The sequence below is a fragment of the Diorhabda sublineata genome, chromosome 6 (assembly GCF_026230105.1).
Source record: "Diorhabda sublineata isolate icDioSubl1.1 chromosome 6, icDioSubl1.1, whole genome shotgun sequence".
In the NCBI taxonomy this organism is placed as follows: Eukaryota; Metazoa; Arthropoda; class Insecta; order Coleoptera; family Chrysomelidae; genus Diorhabda; species Diorhabda sublineata.
The window spans coordinates 31,834,622-31,855,006 of NC_079479.1; the positions used below are offsets into that span (position 1 = coordinate 31,834,622).

General features: G+C 32.9%; 1 protein-coding gene across 1 annotated transcript in view; it reads right to left on the reverse strand.

Annotated features, from left to right (window-relative positions):
- LOC130445697 (orexin receptor type 2-like) overlaps nt 1-20,385 on the reverse strand; it is a 62,302-nt gene that overhangs the window by 31,254 nt on the left and 10,663 nt on the right. Inside the window, exon 3 of the mRNA XM_056781509.1 lies at nt 7,172-7,319. Within this exon, the coding sequence (XP_056637487.1) occupies nt 7,172-7,319 (148 nt within the window). The remainder of the gene's footprint in view (nt 1-7,171; nt 7,320-20,385) is intronic.

The following is a 20,385-nucleotide window of genomic DNA, read 5'->3' on the forward strand; positions in this document are numbered from 1 at the left end:
AGATGTTAAATATAAGGAAGTAAAAAGTTTATCCGAAGAGGAAGGAAATGCGCATCCGAACCCTCAGTGGCCATACGAGACCGACCGGTGTGTGGGGCTCTCTCGGAAATTCTGGACCTCCGTTAGCCTTCCAAAGAATGGCTGTTATTCACTTTTCGATTGTTCTCTTCATTCGTTGTTCTGTAATATCTTTATCTGTTGCTTGACGTTATCTGGTCATCGAACAATCCGTCCCGTTTCTTCGACCGTAAAATTGTTTCTACCTACTTAACTACAGTGTCCCACTTCTCTTCTTTTGCGATCATAATTATAATCCCTAATCCCTACGATATTCTAGTGAATTTGCTGATTTTTTTTGCAGTATTCCGCGTTTTAAATCCCAAAGACTGCATATGAACAATGTGTGTTCTGCTTTGTCCGTTGCTTGATTTTGTTTGAGCAGGTAGGATCGAAAGTAACCGTGTCTTAGCAGTAGTTGGGTGAGGTAATAGTTAACCTCTCCGTGATTTCTCTCTATTCAGTCTTTGGTATATGGTGAGAGGCACGCAGACCATCTGCTGCTATTGGTCAATTATCACGAATCTTCCTTCCTTCGCGGCTTTAATTTTATCGATAATTCCGTTGGCCTTTTCCTCGTTGCGTATTTTTTTGTATATTCTCCTGCGTTTGAGTGCTAGCAGATCTACTGGAATGATTCCCGCAATTGCTGGTACTGCTGGTTTTGATACAGAACGGTATGCACTGCATACTCATAGAGCGGCTCTGCCTTGGATCCTGGCTACTATTCTGGGATGGTTCTTTATCTACGTAGTTTCTCCCAATATCTCTGCGCCGTACAGAAGTATTGAGTTTGTGACTGACATCAACAGTCTCTTGGTAGTAGTCGATATTTCTCATTAATCAACTTAGCGACTGAGTGACTTTTGAGGTTTTGTCTGCGCCTTTTCTTGGAAAATTCATTATGGTGCCTAGTGGGAATCCTGAATATTTTATGATTTCTTTCGTCTGGATGAAGAGCTCTTCGATTATCATCGTTTGGATATTGTTAAATGTTGCCTTTACGGTCAAGAAGATCAAATCGGTCTTTTCCTCCGCAAGCAATAGTCCATGGTCATGTATCCATCTTCTTAGAATCCGCATAATGCTGGATAACTTATCTTGAATTTTCTCTCATCCAAAAATCGGTTTTGGAGATAGTGACATGGGTCCAAAAGCTGAGGAACTTAAGGCCATGTCAGTTGAAGCTTACAACAAATGTTTGTAAAATTAGATTGAGCGATGACATGCTCGTATTGACTTGAAAGGAGCCAATTTTGGATGCGGTGATGAAGATTTGTATTAAAATACGTAAACATTTTTTCCTCAATTCTGATCAAATTTGTTGTTTGATAGATATAGATCCAGTTGAGACAATGTTTTTTTATTCAATTCTATTGAGCTTTTATAACTTTATCAAATAAATCCACATCTTTTTCTTATTATGCCTTGTCCCTTATATATTGTTGATTTGTCGTCTTGAGTGCATAAATTTATCATCACGATTTAGCGCCGTGTTTGGGCATTGTTTTTAGAGTTATATTATGAGACACTACATTATTATTCAACAAATTTCATTCTATCATCATCCCAATATTGAAAGGTAAAAAAAATAGTATGAATATTTATATTAAAGTATCATTAATAAGAAATTTCTGTAAGCGCCCCCTTCTAGTTTTTGGCAATACCAAAAAGTTGAGGTTTATCTTTATGAAAAAATTTGAATAATGTGAATCACACCTCTTAGTGCTTCTGATTTATTTGCTTAATATTATTCCCCTCGTGTGCAAATCCTCCCGAAATATTAATGCGCTGATTTTTCTTTTTATTTGTGATAAAAATCTTCGGCTTTAGAACAACGCAACGAGGCGTTACCTACGATTTACAAAGGGCTTAAGTTATAAATCACATCTGATGATATGATTTAGTTCTTTATTGTTCGGTAGTCCGCGATGTTCGCTTTAATTATCTGTTATTAAAGGAGAAAATAAATAGCTTCTTCTAATTTATTGGTTTTTGATACAAAAATAAATTTTTAATAAAATTCCATTAGGGTTGTTCGCATGAGAAATGAGGTTATGTCTTTACAATTTCTTTCTAACATCTATCAGCAGTTGTGCAAAAAATATTATAATCCTAATTGTTAAATACAAGGCATATAATAATTTATAAGAATAGGTTATAGACATCTAGTTCCATTAACATTTTTTTCTCTGGCATTCGGTGTAATGGGTTGATGGAATTATTATCAAAGAGACTCCCATTAAAATAAGCTTCGTTGTAATCGAAGTAGCTGCGTAGAAGTATGCTAATGGAGAACGACTTAGGAGCTAAATGGAATTTAATTGAGAAGAGAGAAACGTCTGATTTCGAAACGTCGATCTTTAAATAAGATCTTGCCGTTTATGATTGAATTAGCTTTATGAAATGATATTCACAAACTAATCTCAGTGTAAACGATTTATTTGGAAACGTTTGACGTATCAAATTCATTTTACGAGGGCTGTCTGTAAAGTTTCCGACATCAACCTGAAGCGCTCAATATTATTGCGCATGCCTTGAAAGATTCTCACTAAAACCGATCAACAATTTTGGACTCTTAGTTTCTGTTTAGCCATCGTATAAAATGGAAAAAATTGTGTACAGAGAAATTAGACACTGAGTCTCTGCAACATCACTTATGGCCGTAATATTTTGAGTAGCTTAATCCATCAGCTCGACTGACGACGAGTGTTTGGAACGGTCAAAAACTGATACAAAATTCACCAAATGTTACTGAATGGCCGTCTATTTTAGTTTAGAGACTTAGAAGAAAGCATTTGCTATACACTGACTGAAGAATGATCTTAGAGAAAATAATTAGAAATGATTCATATCAGATGACCGATTTTACATACATTTAACTACTTAATATTATTGTTATTGTTTCAAATGCTTAATATAGTGATAAAGAAGCTTAAGATTATTACTCAGAAATCCTCAACTGATGATTAACTAATTGAAATTGTATTCGATTTGTTGAGGAAACCAAAAATAGGAGGAAAGAGTCATCAGCAGGAAGCATAATCTAGATTACTGAACCTTTATGATAGTAATAAGAGGCCTTGGCTGCAGCGTTTGCTCATTTTAGAACGAATGAACATTTCCCAAGACTTATTGACGCGACTCAAACAAAATGAGTTGCATCGATTCATCATTGTAGATGAAAAAAGTATTCACCACTACACTCCTGAAATGAGAAACCATCCAGAACAGTGGATTGCACAGGCCGAACCTGCTGCGAAAAGGCAAAGACGCTTTCATCGACCGGAAAAGTAATGGCGACCGTTTTTTGGGATAAATAGATCTATAGGAAAATTGCTTTTCCATCAGAAAAACGAACCTTTTTCCACTTCTTATTTACCAGATTTTGTTCCCAGCGACTATTTCCAGTTTTCCAACCTTAAAATTTCGCAGAAGAGAGATTTTCGTCAGAAGAGGACAACAATGAAAATGATTATAGGAGAAAAGCGTCTTGTTTCATTGTTCATTCAGAAACTTTCAGATAAACCGCCTGAATTATTTCTGTACTATTTATGTAATCAAACTCTGATTTCATAATTTAATTTTAAGAAATCTATGCCAGGTTTATAACCGAATTTGAACCTCGAGTTTTGGAAATATTTTAATATCCATTTCCTTTATTTCAGACTATTGTATGGAAATTGGGAAACATATGGATTCTAAGTGTGGAATCTAATTGTCGCTTCATAATTTGACAGTTTGTCTATACTTTGGAGTAGTGCTCGATTACAATCTCTCGGGAAAAGGGGTTCAATTCTATTCAAACTTCATAACGTATTTAGAAACAAAAGAAAAAATGAATAAATGGATAATTTCGCAGAATTTACAAGAGACAAATAGTATTGAGGAATATAAAGAAAGAATTTACTGGAACAATTAGTTTCAAACTTTATTAAATTGGGACAATATAACAATAGAAATTTTAGAAATTGAAATACATTTCTAGTAACGAGTGTAATCATAAATAGAAATCGATAAAAAAAGAAGCTGCAGGAAATAGGGCGTTTTATCTTCATTATCAATTATCACGGGTATTTGCACACATTGCTTGGATTGACGCCTATAAGCAGGTCAGTTACTACAGTTGAATTCCACAATTGCTTAGTGTGGCTAATAGTGTAGATCGATTTCATAGACAAATGAAATTATACGTTTACCCTCAACGAAATAGTTGTTGACTTTCCACATACCAACAAAAACAGGAAATTTAAGTATTAGTTGATAAAAAAATGGGTTTTAATAGAAACTTTTATATTTTGAACAAAAGCTCTTTCCGAATTTTCATAATTATAGAAAATTGCACTAAAATACAATTTCAAAGATGATCATACTGAACTATTGTTCAGTATAAACGAAAGTATCAACTTTCTGACCTGAAAACTAAAATAATAGGTTCGCGAAGTCAAAGAGTTTATGTTTACTACACACACATTGGCATAAACAGACAGTCAATATTCGATTTCATTTTAAAATTCTCTTGTCGTTAACCATTTGGCTTTATTGAAACAACATCCGATTCGTTTCGAATTACTATATCTATTTACATACATTTATCGAATGTTTGTCATTTTCGATGTTTTCTGGAACCTACAAACAGGAAACATTTTGTGTAAACAACTAAATTATATCTATATATAAAGCGCACGTGGTTTTAGAAAGAGTGATTGATTCTGAAGCAGTTAATACACGATGGTCCAACGTTCGCGCCAACATTCGCGTTCCAACGTACGTCTGAACATTAAATGAAATCTGGAATCTTACCTACAGTTACTTAAAGAAATGAAAACGCGACAAAAAGTGATGAACAGCATACAACAGATATAAATTATTTTAAAATAAACTAAAAGATATTAACAACTTTGGTTTTTTATACAAAACACATAGCATTCAGGGAGGGTGGTGTTTCCAGCTTCGTTCCAATGCTGGATACTCCTTTGATGTGGGTCAGAAAAATCGACTTTCCATAGCCAAGCATTCCAATGCTAACGTTGGAAGTGAAGCATTCTTTCAATCATACCAGTGTGCAACATTGGAAGCCTTAGACGCATCGTGTAGTACTGACTTAAAAGTGTCAATATTTAATCATATTCACGATGTTATAGTACAACAAATAATTGGAAATTTTAAGAAAGCTACAGAGAAAAATAATTAAAACGCTTCCATTAGTTCAATCTGTATATTTTGCCCTATTTCGAACGATCAAATTCAATTTAAACTTATTAAAGACTCACGAAAATGCAATTAGTCGATCAAAATATCTGATTAACGAGGATTCGAAAATTTATTTTTGTCTCCTTTGCATGAAAGTTTATGTTGGAGCTGCGATAAATGATAAGAGCAGCGACAAGAATTTCTATGATATACCGTTTATTGTGAAGCTTCGATAATAGCGGCGATATCTGCTTTGTAGTACAAGTGAAGCTATTGAGAAATTGATCGATTGGAAATATTTTTTTTAAATGAGTGATTCTGAAAAAGAAATTCAGAAATACCATTTAATATCATCATGTTAAAAAAACGGAAGAAATCAAATTCTCTTCACACATTATAAACACAAGAGAATGTTTGGAGAATTTTATCATATTTATAAACAATTAAAGGAGCTCTATGCAAATTTTATGGAATACAAGAGAATAGAAATAGAAACCTTTGACTACAAACATTCGCACATCTATGATAGAGCTATTGTGGTAAATTTTTATTTGGTTCCCAAAGGGTCTCTAACAAATATTTTATAGATAAAACGATATCTATACCTATCATACTTGCATTTAAAGCTCGGACTGGTTTTGTAAAAACTATGCCTAACTATGACAATGGAATCTTATACCTAAAAGAGAAATTTCCCGAACTCAGACTCAGCAAGGCAAAAATTGGAGAATTGGAATTGCAGAACTGGAATTGGAGAATTGAAACTGGAGAATTGGAATCGGAAAATTGGAATTGGAGATTGAAGAATACAAACTTTGAAGGAAATCTGATTGATCTGGTAAAAGTCACCTGGAAATGTTTTGTAAATGTTGTCCAAAATTTCCTAGAAATTCATGAAGCAGAAAATTACAAATCAATGAGATTATAATTTCATACAAAGCTTTGGTATGTACTATGTCTTTGAAAATACAGATCCTGAACTCTCATCTGGATTTCTTCTCCAAGAATTTGGGTGCTGTGAGTAAAAAGGTCCAGGAATGTTAGCGGGACCTACCAGAAGCCAAACATACACGAAAACCATAGCTATTTATCGTAAATTAAAGAATATAATAAGTGTTAGTGATCGTTGTACTTTTTATAAAAATATATGTCTTAATATCATTATGAAACCTGATGTGTCAATTGTTTTCTATTGAAATATTATTATTTGGCGGCCATAGTACATTCAGAGTTTTCGTATGATGAAAAAAAATTCAAATTCTGTTGACCAATGTAACTTTTTTTCAATAATTTAGGTGGACGGAAATAATAACGTAACGGTTTTTCCTTTTTGTATAACGGTTTTTCCTTTTTGTATTCATGGGGTGAATTAATAAACACTGTCTCTTACGTTCTTAATTTATTTACAATACACTTAACTTATAATAATTTACTTATAAATATCAATTAGATAATTTCTGCAATTACATTCACTAATTCGTTCTTTCCACTACGACTATTTATTTACAACTAACTCACTGCGCTACATAAACTTATTTATATACCACAAATAAAATTCTACAAAACTCTAGAACAAAAAGAAGCACAAGAAATAATGAAATAGTTTTTCTTGGAAATTATTTGAAAGAAATACTGTAATAAACCGCCTTCTATAATAAAAAGTTCATCGAAGGTGTGTCCGACATTTATAAAAAACAGATTAAAGACGTCGCGCGAATTCACCGAATTTAAAATTTCTCTCTTATAATGAATATACTTTCTATCAACAATTCACGTTAATTCTTTAAACTAAGTCGACATCTTGAAGTAACAGTAATATTGTAAAACTATATATACATTATTTAGCTATACATCGATTTTTGATCTGAAAATTATACGACGATGGCGTGTCAAGATGCTATCGCGCCAAAAATATACTCACCACATGCCATTGCTGTTATCCAAATGACCCCAATGGCCGTTTTAGCTCTTCCTGTAGTTGATTTGAACTTTAACGGGTAACAAATCGCGTACCAGCGATCAACTGATATGAAAGTCAAAGTCAGTACGGATACGGTCACCGAAACACTCTGTAATAAAACAGAAAAATTGATAGGTTGCTGTAGAATGTATAAAATTTGAAAATCAAGACGTGAATATTATTTTAAAACATGAATATAAGAATTCGCTTTGTCTGTATTTTCGATATTTATTTTGTTTTCAAGAATAGCTGGGAACGCAACGCTTTGACGACGACGAGGAGCTGCAGGTGTGCTGAGATTACATCGACAGTATTCTATAAAAACGATATTTCAAAGTTTATTCAACACTATGATAAGTGTCTCAATTTGTTCGGTAACTATATAAAAAAGTAGAATTTCAATATTTTCCATCTCGCACTCATGAACTGTTCGGTTAAAGGAATAAAATTTGAAGAGAAATTGCAAAAGTTCAGTTTGAATAAAACTAAAACCGGAATCAAACGGAAAATTAGAAACATACAAACAAAATAAACTTTCAGCATTAAAGATAAAAAAAGTTATTATGAGAAATTTTAACAAACAGTTGAGAAAAAATCTTTAATGCAAAAATAAAGAAGAAATGAATGATTCTCAAACCATCGTAAATAATGAAAAATAATCTTGCAATAGAATAATAGAATATTGTACGAAAAGGATAATTAACAAAATTATTGATTTTTTAATTTTCAATCCACACCATTTCGCAAATTTCCAATGCCTAACTAACAGCAATCAATTGGTTTTCAAGTGAAATAGCTCGATATGTCATTTTGTACATCATGCAAATTTTCAGATCTTTTGCCACCAAGTAGTGATCAGAATGATTGGAAATCGAAAGATCTGACATAGGGCGAGTATGATGTATGGAGTAGCTCTTCCCAACTCAATGTTGCTTGTATAAGGAAGATCGATTTGTTAACACCTAAACTGGCAAAATATTAAGCAATGACTATTTTTCTTCTTTTCCTGATTTCCTAACATTTAAACCTCAAGTAAGCTGTTCAATTTTTGAACCATATTTTTCGTAACTTTCTTTGGACGTAAAACAGTGCGACCAACACATTCACAATGAAATTCCCTTGCCATGAGAAACGGAACCAGGTCCAAAGGTTTAACGCCCATTAAAAAAAATTATTGAACAGATGGTATTATATATGATACCATGCCCGTTTAAGGGTTAAAACGATAAGGGCTGTATTTAGTTCACATTTTGCTTATTGATGTATAATTCTAACGATAGTTAATAAGACTGATTACATATTCTTGTTTATATGACTACCCTGACTTAAACAACCCCCTTATTTATCTAAGATTGCAGATGCAGCCCCTACTTACTATACATTATAAGCATTTTGTACACCCAATTTATTAATTTCCTACAAAAAAAGATACTCGAAGTCATAGAACTAGGGATTTTCGGTTAGACAACCAAGATCAACTAATAAATTTCCAATTGAACATATCTTGTATATGATTGGTAGAAGGTCATGGGATTTGAAGGGTTTCAGCATCGCTTTCTCACAAAATTGAGGTAATTTGGATTAGTCGTATTGCAGATCTGTTGCCAAACGCCGAATACTATTCGATCAAAAATTAGTTCACCATAAATAACCGTATCACCAGTTTGTCCAAGCTCCAGGACGTTACCATACACATATCAGTAGATATGTGTAGATAACCCAATAATTATGATATTTAAAACTATATCTCATTTTATACTATATTCAGCATTCTTTGTTCAATCATTAGTTTTAGAGTCATCAAGTTTAAAAAAAGTTAATTCTTATTCTTGAAATTTAACTCCATCAAACACAAACAATCGTTTGTTTGCAATGTAAATTCTGCAGTACTTCATGAGAATTCATTTGGAAAGTCATTGCTTCTTAAGTTTCAGATTATGACGTAGAACTCATGATCAAGCGATCAAAAAACGTTCATTTCTGATTTATTTGATGCAATACATAGCATTTGATGTGTTGACCTGCTCTGTTTATTTTTCCACTCTACTACAAATGTTTGAGATACAATCTGCCACTTCCTGATTGATACGATTCGGACAGATCAAAATTTCAACTAGAAGGACCATCTTTAACTTTCATGAATATCTAATGCATTTGGATAAATGTCGCAAAATGTTTTTGGTAGTACACACCTTTCGGTTTCTAAACAGACTGACTTTTATTACCTTCATGGTAAGTGCATAGAAAGCACTGAAAGAAATGATCTAAAACAGAAGCAAAACATCATACACTGGTGCTACGTATATACATATTTTGGTCTAAATTCAACTTTACTACCCTGGGAAAACTCAAAAAAAGTCGAATTTTCAATTATGTAAGTACCAGTAAAATGTAAAATATCGACATGCGCGGAAACAATCTCACTTTTCATATTCCCTAATATCTCTTATCTAATTCTAATTACCATTTTAGTAATTCTTTATATACTTCTGCAATTTTCCCTGCGTTCTTGTTTGATTAAATTGATTGTTCTGCTTCGCATTTTCCATTCGATTTAAACACATTTTTCTCCTTCTGCTCAAATTTTTAACTAAGTTTGCAAACTGACGGTAATTTCATTTGGAAAAAGAAAATGTAATAAAGTCGAGTCAACATTCAACTTGTAAATATTCAGTACTAAAATACAGACAAATGCTTAATGAGAAGGAACTTATTCATTTAATATAAACTTTAAATTTATACTGCAAGATTAACAGAAAGGAAAAAATTTTGAAAGTTACTAAAAGAATAATATAGAGATGAAATTCGTGAAAAGACGAAGGCTAAATCCCGTTCATAGAAATTATAGACGCTTCACAAGGCAGAAATTCTCCTCAAGTCTACTAATATTCAAAAAATCTGTCATCTTGTCGCATCTTTTCCATATATCATTGAAATTATTATTCGAACAGAAATTCCATGCTTAAGAATTTAATATTACATCATACGTATTATATATTTAATACATTTCAAACTCGATGAGAATGAACATTTTTATGCTGATTCTGACATCTATAACGATGAAATTTTATTTTCCTCGACATGCTACAGTTGGTAATGCATTGAATGAAATACATTTTCGAATACACCGAGTGATTCAAAGAGTGAGGAATCATTACTCTGCTGAGTAATTACATTACATTACACTGAACACTTATCTTGATATCCTTTATTCGATGTTAACAATTTTAAAGCATCTGTGATATTTTGGAAATTCACCTTAAATGTTGACTTCGTTTTTGAGCAATTCCACCAGTCATAAGGTTGGTTCGTTACCATGCCATGCAGGCTCTATGGACGATATTTGGTAGAAATTTATTTGTAAGCAATTTGGTAAGTTGTCATCATCACTTTTTACAATTTTGCTGTTCACTTCATTCGTCAGAGCTGCAGAATTGGATTTTCTTTTCTGTAGAAGCGCTTGTAGGTCTCTTCTTTCTTTTTCTGCATAAGCTTCCCGGAAATATTTGAACTACCTTATCATAATTGGTAGTCTATTAGAATACCTGTCCAGTATTCGGTCGAAGTATTCTCAAATTATTTTTCGCTCTTTATAGAATGACGAAAACTATTTCTGAAAACATATCTGCGTTTTTAGCGTTAAATATCCAATAGCTTTCCTTATTTCTAAACTTGAAGCTATTTCGAAATTTTGACCGACTTTTTGAGAATGCTTGTTGCAAGCAATAAAAACCGAAGTGATTTGTACCACTTAGTAACTATGATCACTTAGTGATTACCTACATAATCGACACAATTCGTAAACTATTTTTGTTTTTACTCGTATTTATATCAACAACAATATAAATTACTTCTTTCCTTGAAAAGTTGATATTTCAAGAGTCTTATAAAATAGGTTTTCATTAATCATTTTAATCTAGAAGATCAACTATGAGTAATTTCATTTTTTCCAACAATTTGTTGGAAGGTAAGTTGACAAGAATTTTTGTATAGTGAACTATATATAACCTTTGATGATAAATTTCATTTTGCGGCATTCCCCTAAGACTGGTTCGTAGTAAGCTTCGAAGTTGGGGTATGTTATTGCGAAGTATATGAAAGTTTTTCCGAATACCGACACGAATAAGCAGCTTAAGAAGTTACGTAATCACTACATGCGAACGAAAAAAAAAGTTTTCTCCTATACCAAATAAATATATTTCTGCGGTATAAATAACACAGTTGTTGAAAAAATCTGGAATCTATTTATGAAATACAACGCTCAGATCGCACATATAACATTTGAGAGGATATTCTTTGCATATTCTATAACCATTGGTAATTCGAGTATTATTTGAGATATTATTATATAAACAGTGACCCGACTAGGCCCTCGCCCACGGCATCGCACTCAAAGGGACCTCGCGAGGTCTGTTTAGATAAGATGCCATCAAATGTCAGAAATTTCAGGAAACAGGCTTTAATAAATGTACTGCAAAAGCCTACGAATTCATAGAAAATAGCAGTGGTGAGATTCCAATGACCTTGAAAGAAAAAAGCCTATTAATTCCGCTGAAAGTAAATTCAGAATTGATTTTTTTACATTAACACAAGATTTACTACACTCACTGAATATTACAACAATTTTTGATTCTAGTACGACATAAATAATTTGAAATTTTTGCCAGCTTTCAAAGCACTGTAATGATTCAAGTAGAGGACTTCAAAATAGTGAAAGAAAAGACATAGAATCTTATAAACTGTACGAAGAAATACAACTTTAGTGCCTAATCTAACAAACTCAATTGAAGAAATGGAATTAGAAATGAACTATTTACATTGCTATTCGAATTATGTTGCATCGTAGCATCCACAGGAAGAAGTTAAAAAATATTAAAAATTACTTGAAAAATAATAGGTAGCCGACTATCTGGTTTAGCAATACTCTTAATTGAAGCAAAAATTAATTACAAATCTTTATTAAAGCACTTCAATGAAGCAAAAAGTCGAAAAACATTACTTTTATATCCTTTTCTCTATTCTCCCACCACTCATTTATATTTTTTCACATTCACGACATAGTATGTCGTATCAAAGCATGTTTGGAAAGAACATGAAACTCGCTGATGAGACTTTGCTAGTCCACGCTACGCCGCTATACAAAGTGATGCTGCAGATTATGTAGTTCGGTTTTGAGTTATTTATCATTATTAAATAGAGCTTCTGGTTTGTATAATCCACGTATCGTTCCAAACTAATTTTTCAATTGAGCGTAAAGCTCAGTATTTATGGAGAGGTGAGGGAATCCAGAAGGAGGTGTTTGTAGGAATTATTTCAGGAAAACTGTAATTGATTTCTGGTATATATTTTTTAACTGTATCATAAAAATTATATTGATATTACTGGAAAGAATTGTTGTGCATCCGCCTCTATTATTATCCTTATGTTTAATTGTGTTCACGATTTTTTTGCAGTGTGGAAAGCCATGGATCTAATACTACTTTTGTAGATTTTAATTAAGGTATCTGCTCCTCATTTTCGATGAGCGAGTGGTTTTTAATATGCCATTTTTTGTATAATTTGGATTGTCAAATTCCTCTCTATACTGGGCTGTGGAAACAATCCAACTATGGACACACCAGGATACTAAGGGAGATGGAGAATATGGCGGATACAGTAGACAAAGGTGTTGAAACAACGCACCGAGTACACTGCCGCCAGACTGACTTTTGATATAGACCTGAACATCCTGATACCAACTCGATCTTCACGAACGGGTCCATAAAGGACGAACGGACGGAAGCGGGACTATACTCTGAAGTTCTGGGAATAAAGGAATCCTTAAGGCTTAGAAATGCAACATACTGCAGGCCGATCTGCGGTCAATAGAACGAGCCGCGGAACTAAACCGAGGCACAGATGAAACGGTGCGTGACATCACAATCTACACGGATAACCAAGCGGCTCTGAGATCACTATCGTCTACGGTAGTAAGATCTAGGTCAGTGGTGAGCTGTCGCGAAGCCTTGTCATGGATTCGTGAAAGGTTAGACTCTGCCGGATACTTGGACACAGCAATGTAGAAGGAATCAAATGGCAGACAAACTAGCCAAATTGGGAACGACCAGGAGCGGGGACGAAATGGTGGACCATACCACCGATCAGATTACTGAGAGACACGATAGAATATTAGAGGGAGAGCACGGCAAGAGATGGATGATAGAGATGACTGTGTCATCTCACGATCCTTGTGGTCAGTGCTATGAAAGAGGAAGACAACAGAACTACTAGGCTATGGGAAAACCGCGATCCGAAGGGTCGTAGCAGTGATTACCGGTCACTGCACAGTAGGCTCTAGACTCGGGAACATGGGTATCAGAAATCAGAACCGACTATCTCTGTGCAGAATGTAGAAGAGGAAGAGACAATAGAACACCTAATGTGTCACTGCACAGCATTGGCGTCGAAACGACTACAATGCAAGGGAAGTGAAAGATTGGAATGATTGGAAGAAGCAGCGGCTGAAAAGTGGAGATCACCCTGTTAACCTAACCTAACCTTCCTCTCTATATATTGACACTTGAATTACATAATAATTGGAAACAAAGTCTCTCTTGTAAGTTATTACAAATTTTATTTTGGTGGATATGTAGTAACGAATAATATCGTCAATGTTAAATAATATATTGATTAAAGTCTTGTACCGAAACATCTGAACAAATTGGTTTGATGGGAATAACAAATTAGTTCATTATCCTGAATGATCATCTTCGGCTGATTATGAATTATTAAAAGACTAAAACAGCTTAAGGAGTATACTTTATGCTAATGGTTGACACACTAAAAGGGTGGAAATTAATTATGAAAAAACTATATGGAAAGAAAAATAATCAAAACAGTAGAGATTTTTTTAACATTGATGTGAGTAAAACGAAAAACAAAATACGAAATATAAATGAAATGATAAATAATTACAATCCACGTCAAATTTTGTGCTTCGTTGTTTGAATGATTAGCAGTTTTTTAATACATAATTTTACTCCAGCTGGTTATCATCAATAGAGATTCTTTCAAACTAGACGATTCTAATTACACATAAATATGGTAGGCATTTGGTTATATAAGGTATAAAGGAGCTGTGAAAATTTGCGGTTTCTTGTAAAGACCATTAAAGCAATAAACTAGTATCACACATGTTTCTTGTAAGGGTTGAGACACGCAGTTATTCGAAAGGGCTCCAAATTTGGAGCAAATTACTATCGCTACACCATAGAGAATTCGACGTGAGTTAGCGTACATGTGAGATGCATATAGATTATATATACCATAACCGACATTATCATAAAACTCAAATTTTCTATTAAACTCAAAATTTTCATTACTTTCAATTTAATTAGATGATAAAAAAGAAAATTGCAGTTATATATCATTAAGTGGGATGAAGTTAGTTGAATACATAATTGATACGAAGTTTTCATTAATTTTTATAGCGTTTTACGAATTAGTTTTATTCCAAATATATTTCATTCGCGGCTGAATACTAAAAATTGCAATTAAATTTCAATTAAATAACAATAATTCGGTTGAATAGGTATTTACAGAGTGAGGTACATTTTAAGCAGTCATCCCCTCTCGGTAATCACCCTGCAGTGCCACAAACTAGCTCCTCCCAATTTATATAGCAAGTTTGATCATGTTTACGTGATATGGTGTTAGTGTAGAGCAAAGCTCTTTGGATGTGAGGCCTCGGCTCTTTACTTCATACGGAAATATTTTTGATTTTATCTAAAAAACAAATTTTAAAGTCGTCCTAAATCTATTAAGGAGAATTAGGCAACGAATCCATCTCTAAGCGACTTTTTTCCGCCTTCTGCCCCATACGTGCATCTGAAGATTTGCCATTATCCTCTAAAACAGTACAAGATATGGCTAAAATGTCTTCTAATGTAACATATTTGTAGGTAGGAGATATTCAACTTTCTTCTGCCGTGCTATCGATGGGTCATGTAACCTAAAAAACACGTCACAAGTTCCTCTTATTATCAGTTATATGTCTTTTCAAGATTAAAGCTAGAGAGGATCGATTTAAATAGAATCGTTTCAATAGTAACTGATGGAACCAGAAGTACGACAAGAAAAAATGATAGGGCAACAATAATTCTGTAGAGAAAAATAAACCAAGAAATCTAGAAGTTTCACTGCTCCAAGAAGCGTTTTATGACCAAAATTTTCCGGCCAAAATTGTTGAGGTTATGAATTTGGTACTCTACTACTATCAACAGATGGTTAAAAAAATTATTTTATGGTGGATATCAAAGCGAAATTAGATGAGCTTAATTTAGGTTTGTTCTTTTTGCAGAAGATAATCAAATCAGTTAATTATTTCATTCGCTGAGAAATTTGTGACAACAAAACCACTCTAGTAAATCGTCTCAACACAAATAATCTATATTGAGACATTTGAAATTGAAACTGGGTCTTAGAAACACAATGGATCGATTTTGTGGAGTGGAAGAATCGAAAAGTAAGTTAGAAGAGCTGGACGTCCAGAAATGTATGTATTCAACGTATTAAAAATGGACAGCTTTGAAAAGAATGCCGCGAGTTGGCATTTGGAGTGCTGACAATCTTCGGATCGATATATTCGTGCATGAATATAATAAAAAGTAAAGTAAGACGCCAACTAATCAATGTAAATTTACAATCATGTTTGAAGCTTGAAACAAATGATGAACCAAATTTATCCAAACTTTCTAAAACCATACAAAGCCAACGCTCCAATTGAATTTGTTCGCCCAATTGTTTCTTATTGAAGTACAAATTAGGATTGTGAGTAAATGTTTAGTTGTTTCTTTTTTTACTTAAATGATAGGTAATTATTCAATAATTCCACGACAAATATATGAATAAACAGATATTTTTTCGTGTGAATAAAAGATTAGTTTTTCTCCGAAAAAATTTATGCTTAGTCTTATTTATTATTGGCAATAAAAAATGTTGTGGCTCTTTAAAAATTTCGTAAATTGTTATTTTTGGTGTAGAGCGTTGCAGTGTGACAACAGGACAAAAACTGTTGAAGAGGTAAAGTCGTAAACGCTCAATATACTTTGCTAAGTGCACCAAGTATTTCGTCATATTTCACTGATTCACGACCTTCTCATAAACACGAGGAGGTAATAGCACAAATCTCCGTGCACTTTATTGAATGTTTGCATAATTCTTTTGTCAAAACTGTAATCACAATTCTTTGTTTATTTTAGTCTAACTTTCTGTGTCCAAATTTAACTCCAGTTAAAAATTTGAGAGGTATCCAAAAAACGAATCAAGTAGTTGTAACAAGTCTATTTTTTATTTATAAATCTATAATACAAAGGGAAAACGCAGTCAGATTTAATTACATAATTCAAATATCTTCAGAATCTCTTTCATATAGTTTTGATTGGTTTCATAATTCATCTCAACCACAATTGAAGTTTCCATGTCACTTACAAGTCGTAATGCCCTGAACAAAATTTATTATCGTATATAATTAGTAGAATTGCTTCTAATGCTACTTCGGCGCAAACAACATTGATTTGAAATCTACGGATAGAAATTAATTTGTTCCAAGAAACAATTGATATTGTCTGACGGCACAAAAATAAATTGAAATTATAATGTCAGTGTCATGTTAATATTGAGTTGGATACAAAATTAAATTAACAATATTCAAATCATAGGAATCGGTTAAATATTTTGGTTGTTAAGAAGAAGAATATAGTATAAAAATGTAAAACCACGAAAAAAATCTGTACCTAACGTCCTTTTGTATATATCCAAAAATACACGCAAAATTTCACCAAATTTGAATGGCATCAAAGTAAGAGACACATCTATAAAGTGAATTTCCATTGCGACGAACTTTGAGAAAAATATTTATCACTAGCAAGTACAATTTCAATATACACCATCAGAATTGAGATACGTCTCATGAGATCAACTTTTGCATTCCTTTCCTTGCCGAAAATAGAAGATCAAACAACTTCTATGCAAATTTCGTCATAAAAACTGCTGTACGACGAGCCCAAAGTAAACGAACTTTGTCTTGGTGAAGCACAACGTACTTTAAGAATTTTATAGTTCTTACTTTGAATAGCTTTCCATAGTTTGCGCAGTGTTTTAAAGTAAAAGTAAGCGTTTACTGTTTCACCACCAAAATGGAAACTCTTATCCTATTGTAGAGCTCTTCAGTGAATGAAACCAGCCTGACACAGACGTCTTCGTCATTGCCAGAACACTCATCAGAAGACAGGAAGTTCTTGAAGTTCGATAAAAAATGAAAATGGGTAAGATCAGGGATTGAAAATGAATGAACAACAACTCCAGCCAAATTTCGACACAAAAACGAACTGCATGTTTCTTACTTTGAATAGCACTTCGCAAATTCCAAAATAATGGTCAGCGTTTACTGTTTCACCGTGTACTTTTGCGCTTACAGCGTTATATTGAATTTCTATCTGACCAAGTATTCACTATACTTGACAGCTTCTTGGTTTCCGGAATGATTATTTATTATAATATTGATAGAGCCGAATGTGAAATCAATGATTTGGTGATATTCATACTGAACAAACTGTTTACACTACTACTACACCAATACTCACAATTACACTATCTGCGTTTCTATTATCAAGCTATCATCTTCAGTAACTAGTTTACCTTCAGTCTCTGAAGACGATAGGTTCAAAACGCGCTTGTGTTTCTGGAGAGACAGTGTAAACAGTGTGTTCAAAAAGAAAGATTTATTTATATGTTCATTATTAGCGTGTATTTAATTCCATTCCACTCCATAGTTTTCTTTTCTAATTCAATTTATGTTCCACGAATTGACTGTGTTAATGAACGGCAAGTAAAACAATATCGATCGTAAGACTCCTGATTTTCACCTTGTTTATTAGTCACCTATTTCCTATTCGTATCAGTGTTTGATGAGAAAGTCATTTACTTTGTCTACAAGTCCTATTAGGTTTCAGAGAGAAGCTGGTTTTTACTTTGTATTGTTTACATCAATACTAAATAAATTAAATGCTAATTTAGAATTAACATAATGGTAAATTCAATGAGTAATTTGTTTTGTGGTAATAAATATTATAAAACTGTTTCGTCCACAAATTTGAAAGTATTGAAAAGTATCATCGCTACTCATTACAACTATGTTAATGCTAATGTTTGTTTAGACTCTTTCTAGATTGAAGCTTTTATATGAATCTGAAATATTTGTAGAATCAATGAAATAAATATTGAAAGCGCTGCTGATAATTTTTTATGTAAAAATTAAACACAAGAAAGCAAATCTTGTTACACTCGAGGAGTCCAAGTGGTGCCTGGCGTGTGGATATTGATTTTGACCTCCTGTAGTTTATGACGTGCATTGGTAGTTGATTCAACAGAAAGCATTCGTGATAAATTGACGTTCTGGGTATCTGCAGACGACTGTGTTAATGAGCTACCTGTTGGAAATGATGCTCTATGTTATGATGGATAGCTCGCAAGAGCCGTAAAATAGCATAGAAGAAGGGTCGCTCTATACGCCAAGCTGTCCAAGTTTCTGGTCAACTCTGGGTCGTCTATAAAACGAATTGTTCTCTTCTATATTGACTCGAGCATGGTATGGCTCCAAATATGCGAGCAATTCTCCAATAATACTTTATTTTAAAAACCTATGGTTTATTTTAGGATCGTATAACATATAAATTCCTGTGTTTGTTCGGTGATTCCCCAGTAGAAACCAATAGAACTCACATAATATCCTAGTATATAGTTAATAATAAATGGCAATATTATTCTATATGAAGTTCTAGGAAATTGTAATGAATCCATCGATCACGCAATTCGATTTAAAGTTGCTCAAATTACATTTAACTAAAACAAGAACCAAATCAAAACTTTCTGACAAGAAAATATTGCTTAAAACTTTAATAGATGTGAAAATATTTTTTTCTCTCGATAATAGATGATTTTTGGTGTCGAAATATACTGTACACTTAGTTGTCCCAACATGTGGATACGAAATTTGTCAACTACAAAAAGAACTCTCATTTATTCTGGGGAATAAGAATGTTGTAAGTAAATATAACTTGTTAAAAATTCTTCCAGACATTCTGTCATATTTTCAAAACAGAAAATAACGGAAATATATTAAACTCAATCTCATTCCTATTAGTTGTATAGAACATAATTAAAATGCTCATTAGTCTGTAGACTCTGCATTCACAGTTCATTTTTTTGAAGGTATGTCTATATAAGAAAATGTAGATTACTAAATTTCCAACAAATTTGATTTGAAAGTTTTTTTTGTGGGCCCAAGCATATTCGAGCTATGAAAAGGCGAAAATTGTCGAAAACTGGAGATTCGGAAATTTTTCACTTTCGCTCCACTTACCATCGCAAAAACAGGGGAAGACTTGATCTCAGCAAAACGCTTAGAAAATGAAAGTTGTAGAGAATTTAATTTTCTCTAAAATCATTTATTGAAAAAAATTTGACGAGCAATGGGTAGTAGTGGGGGTAAATTAAAGAAAACTAGAAGAAATGCGTTTTTTGTGATTCAGCCCGTCTGGATGAAAGTTTTTTGTTTTCATTATATTACAACCATTTTTTGAGCTCAGCAGTGCATCTAAATAATACTTAAACCATTTTTTGTATAAATGCAACCACACAAACGCATATATAATATAATTAATATAATTTTTTTGAAATTTTATTGTAAATAACAAAATATATTTCATCAATAAATTTTTTAATGGATAAATATTTTTTATTTATTATCTTACATATATGATTCCTGTATATCGTCGATATTTTACAGATACGCATAGGAATTCTTTAGTATAAACACAGAAGTTGCTAACAGTGATAAAATAACTGAAATTTAGTAATCTACATTTTCCAAAAAAATGAACTGGGAATAAGCTAGAGGCCGAAAACTGAAAAAAGAAAACTTGGATTAACTACTACCTAATGGTCGCAAACAACACCAAAAAATAAAAAACGATCCCGCATTTGATATAAGGTGAAGTTCTTTTATTGACTGGACTAGTAGTAGATATACTAGAAAACGACGATCTGTCCAATGTCGAAATTGTGTACACAAAACGTATGTTTGTTATATATTATATTGTTTATTCTATTCTTCACACTTAAACATCATCGTTCAC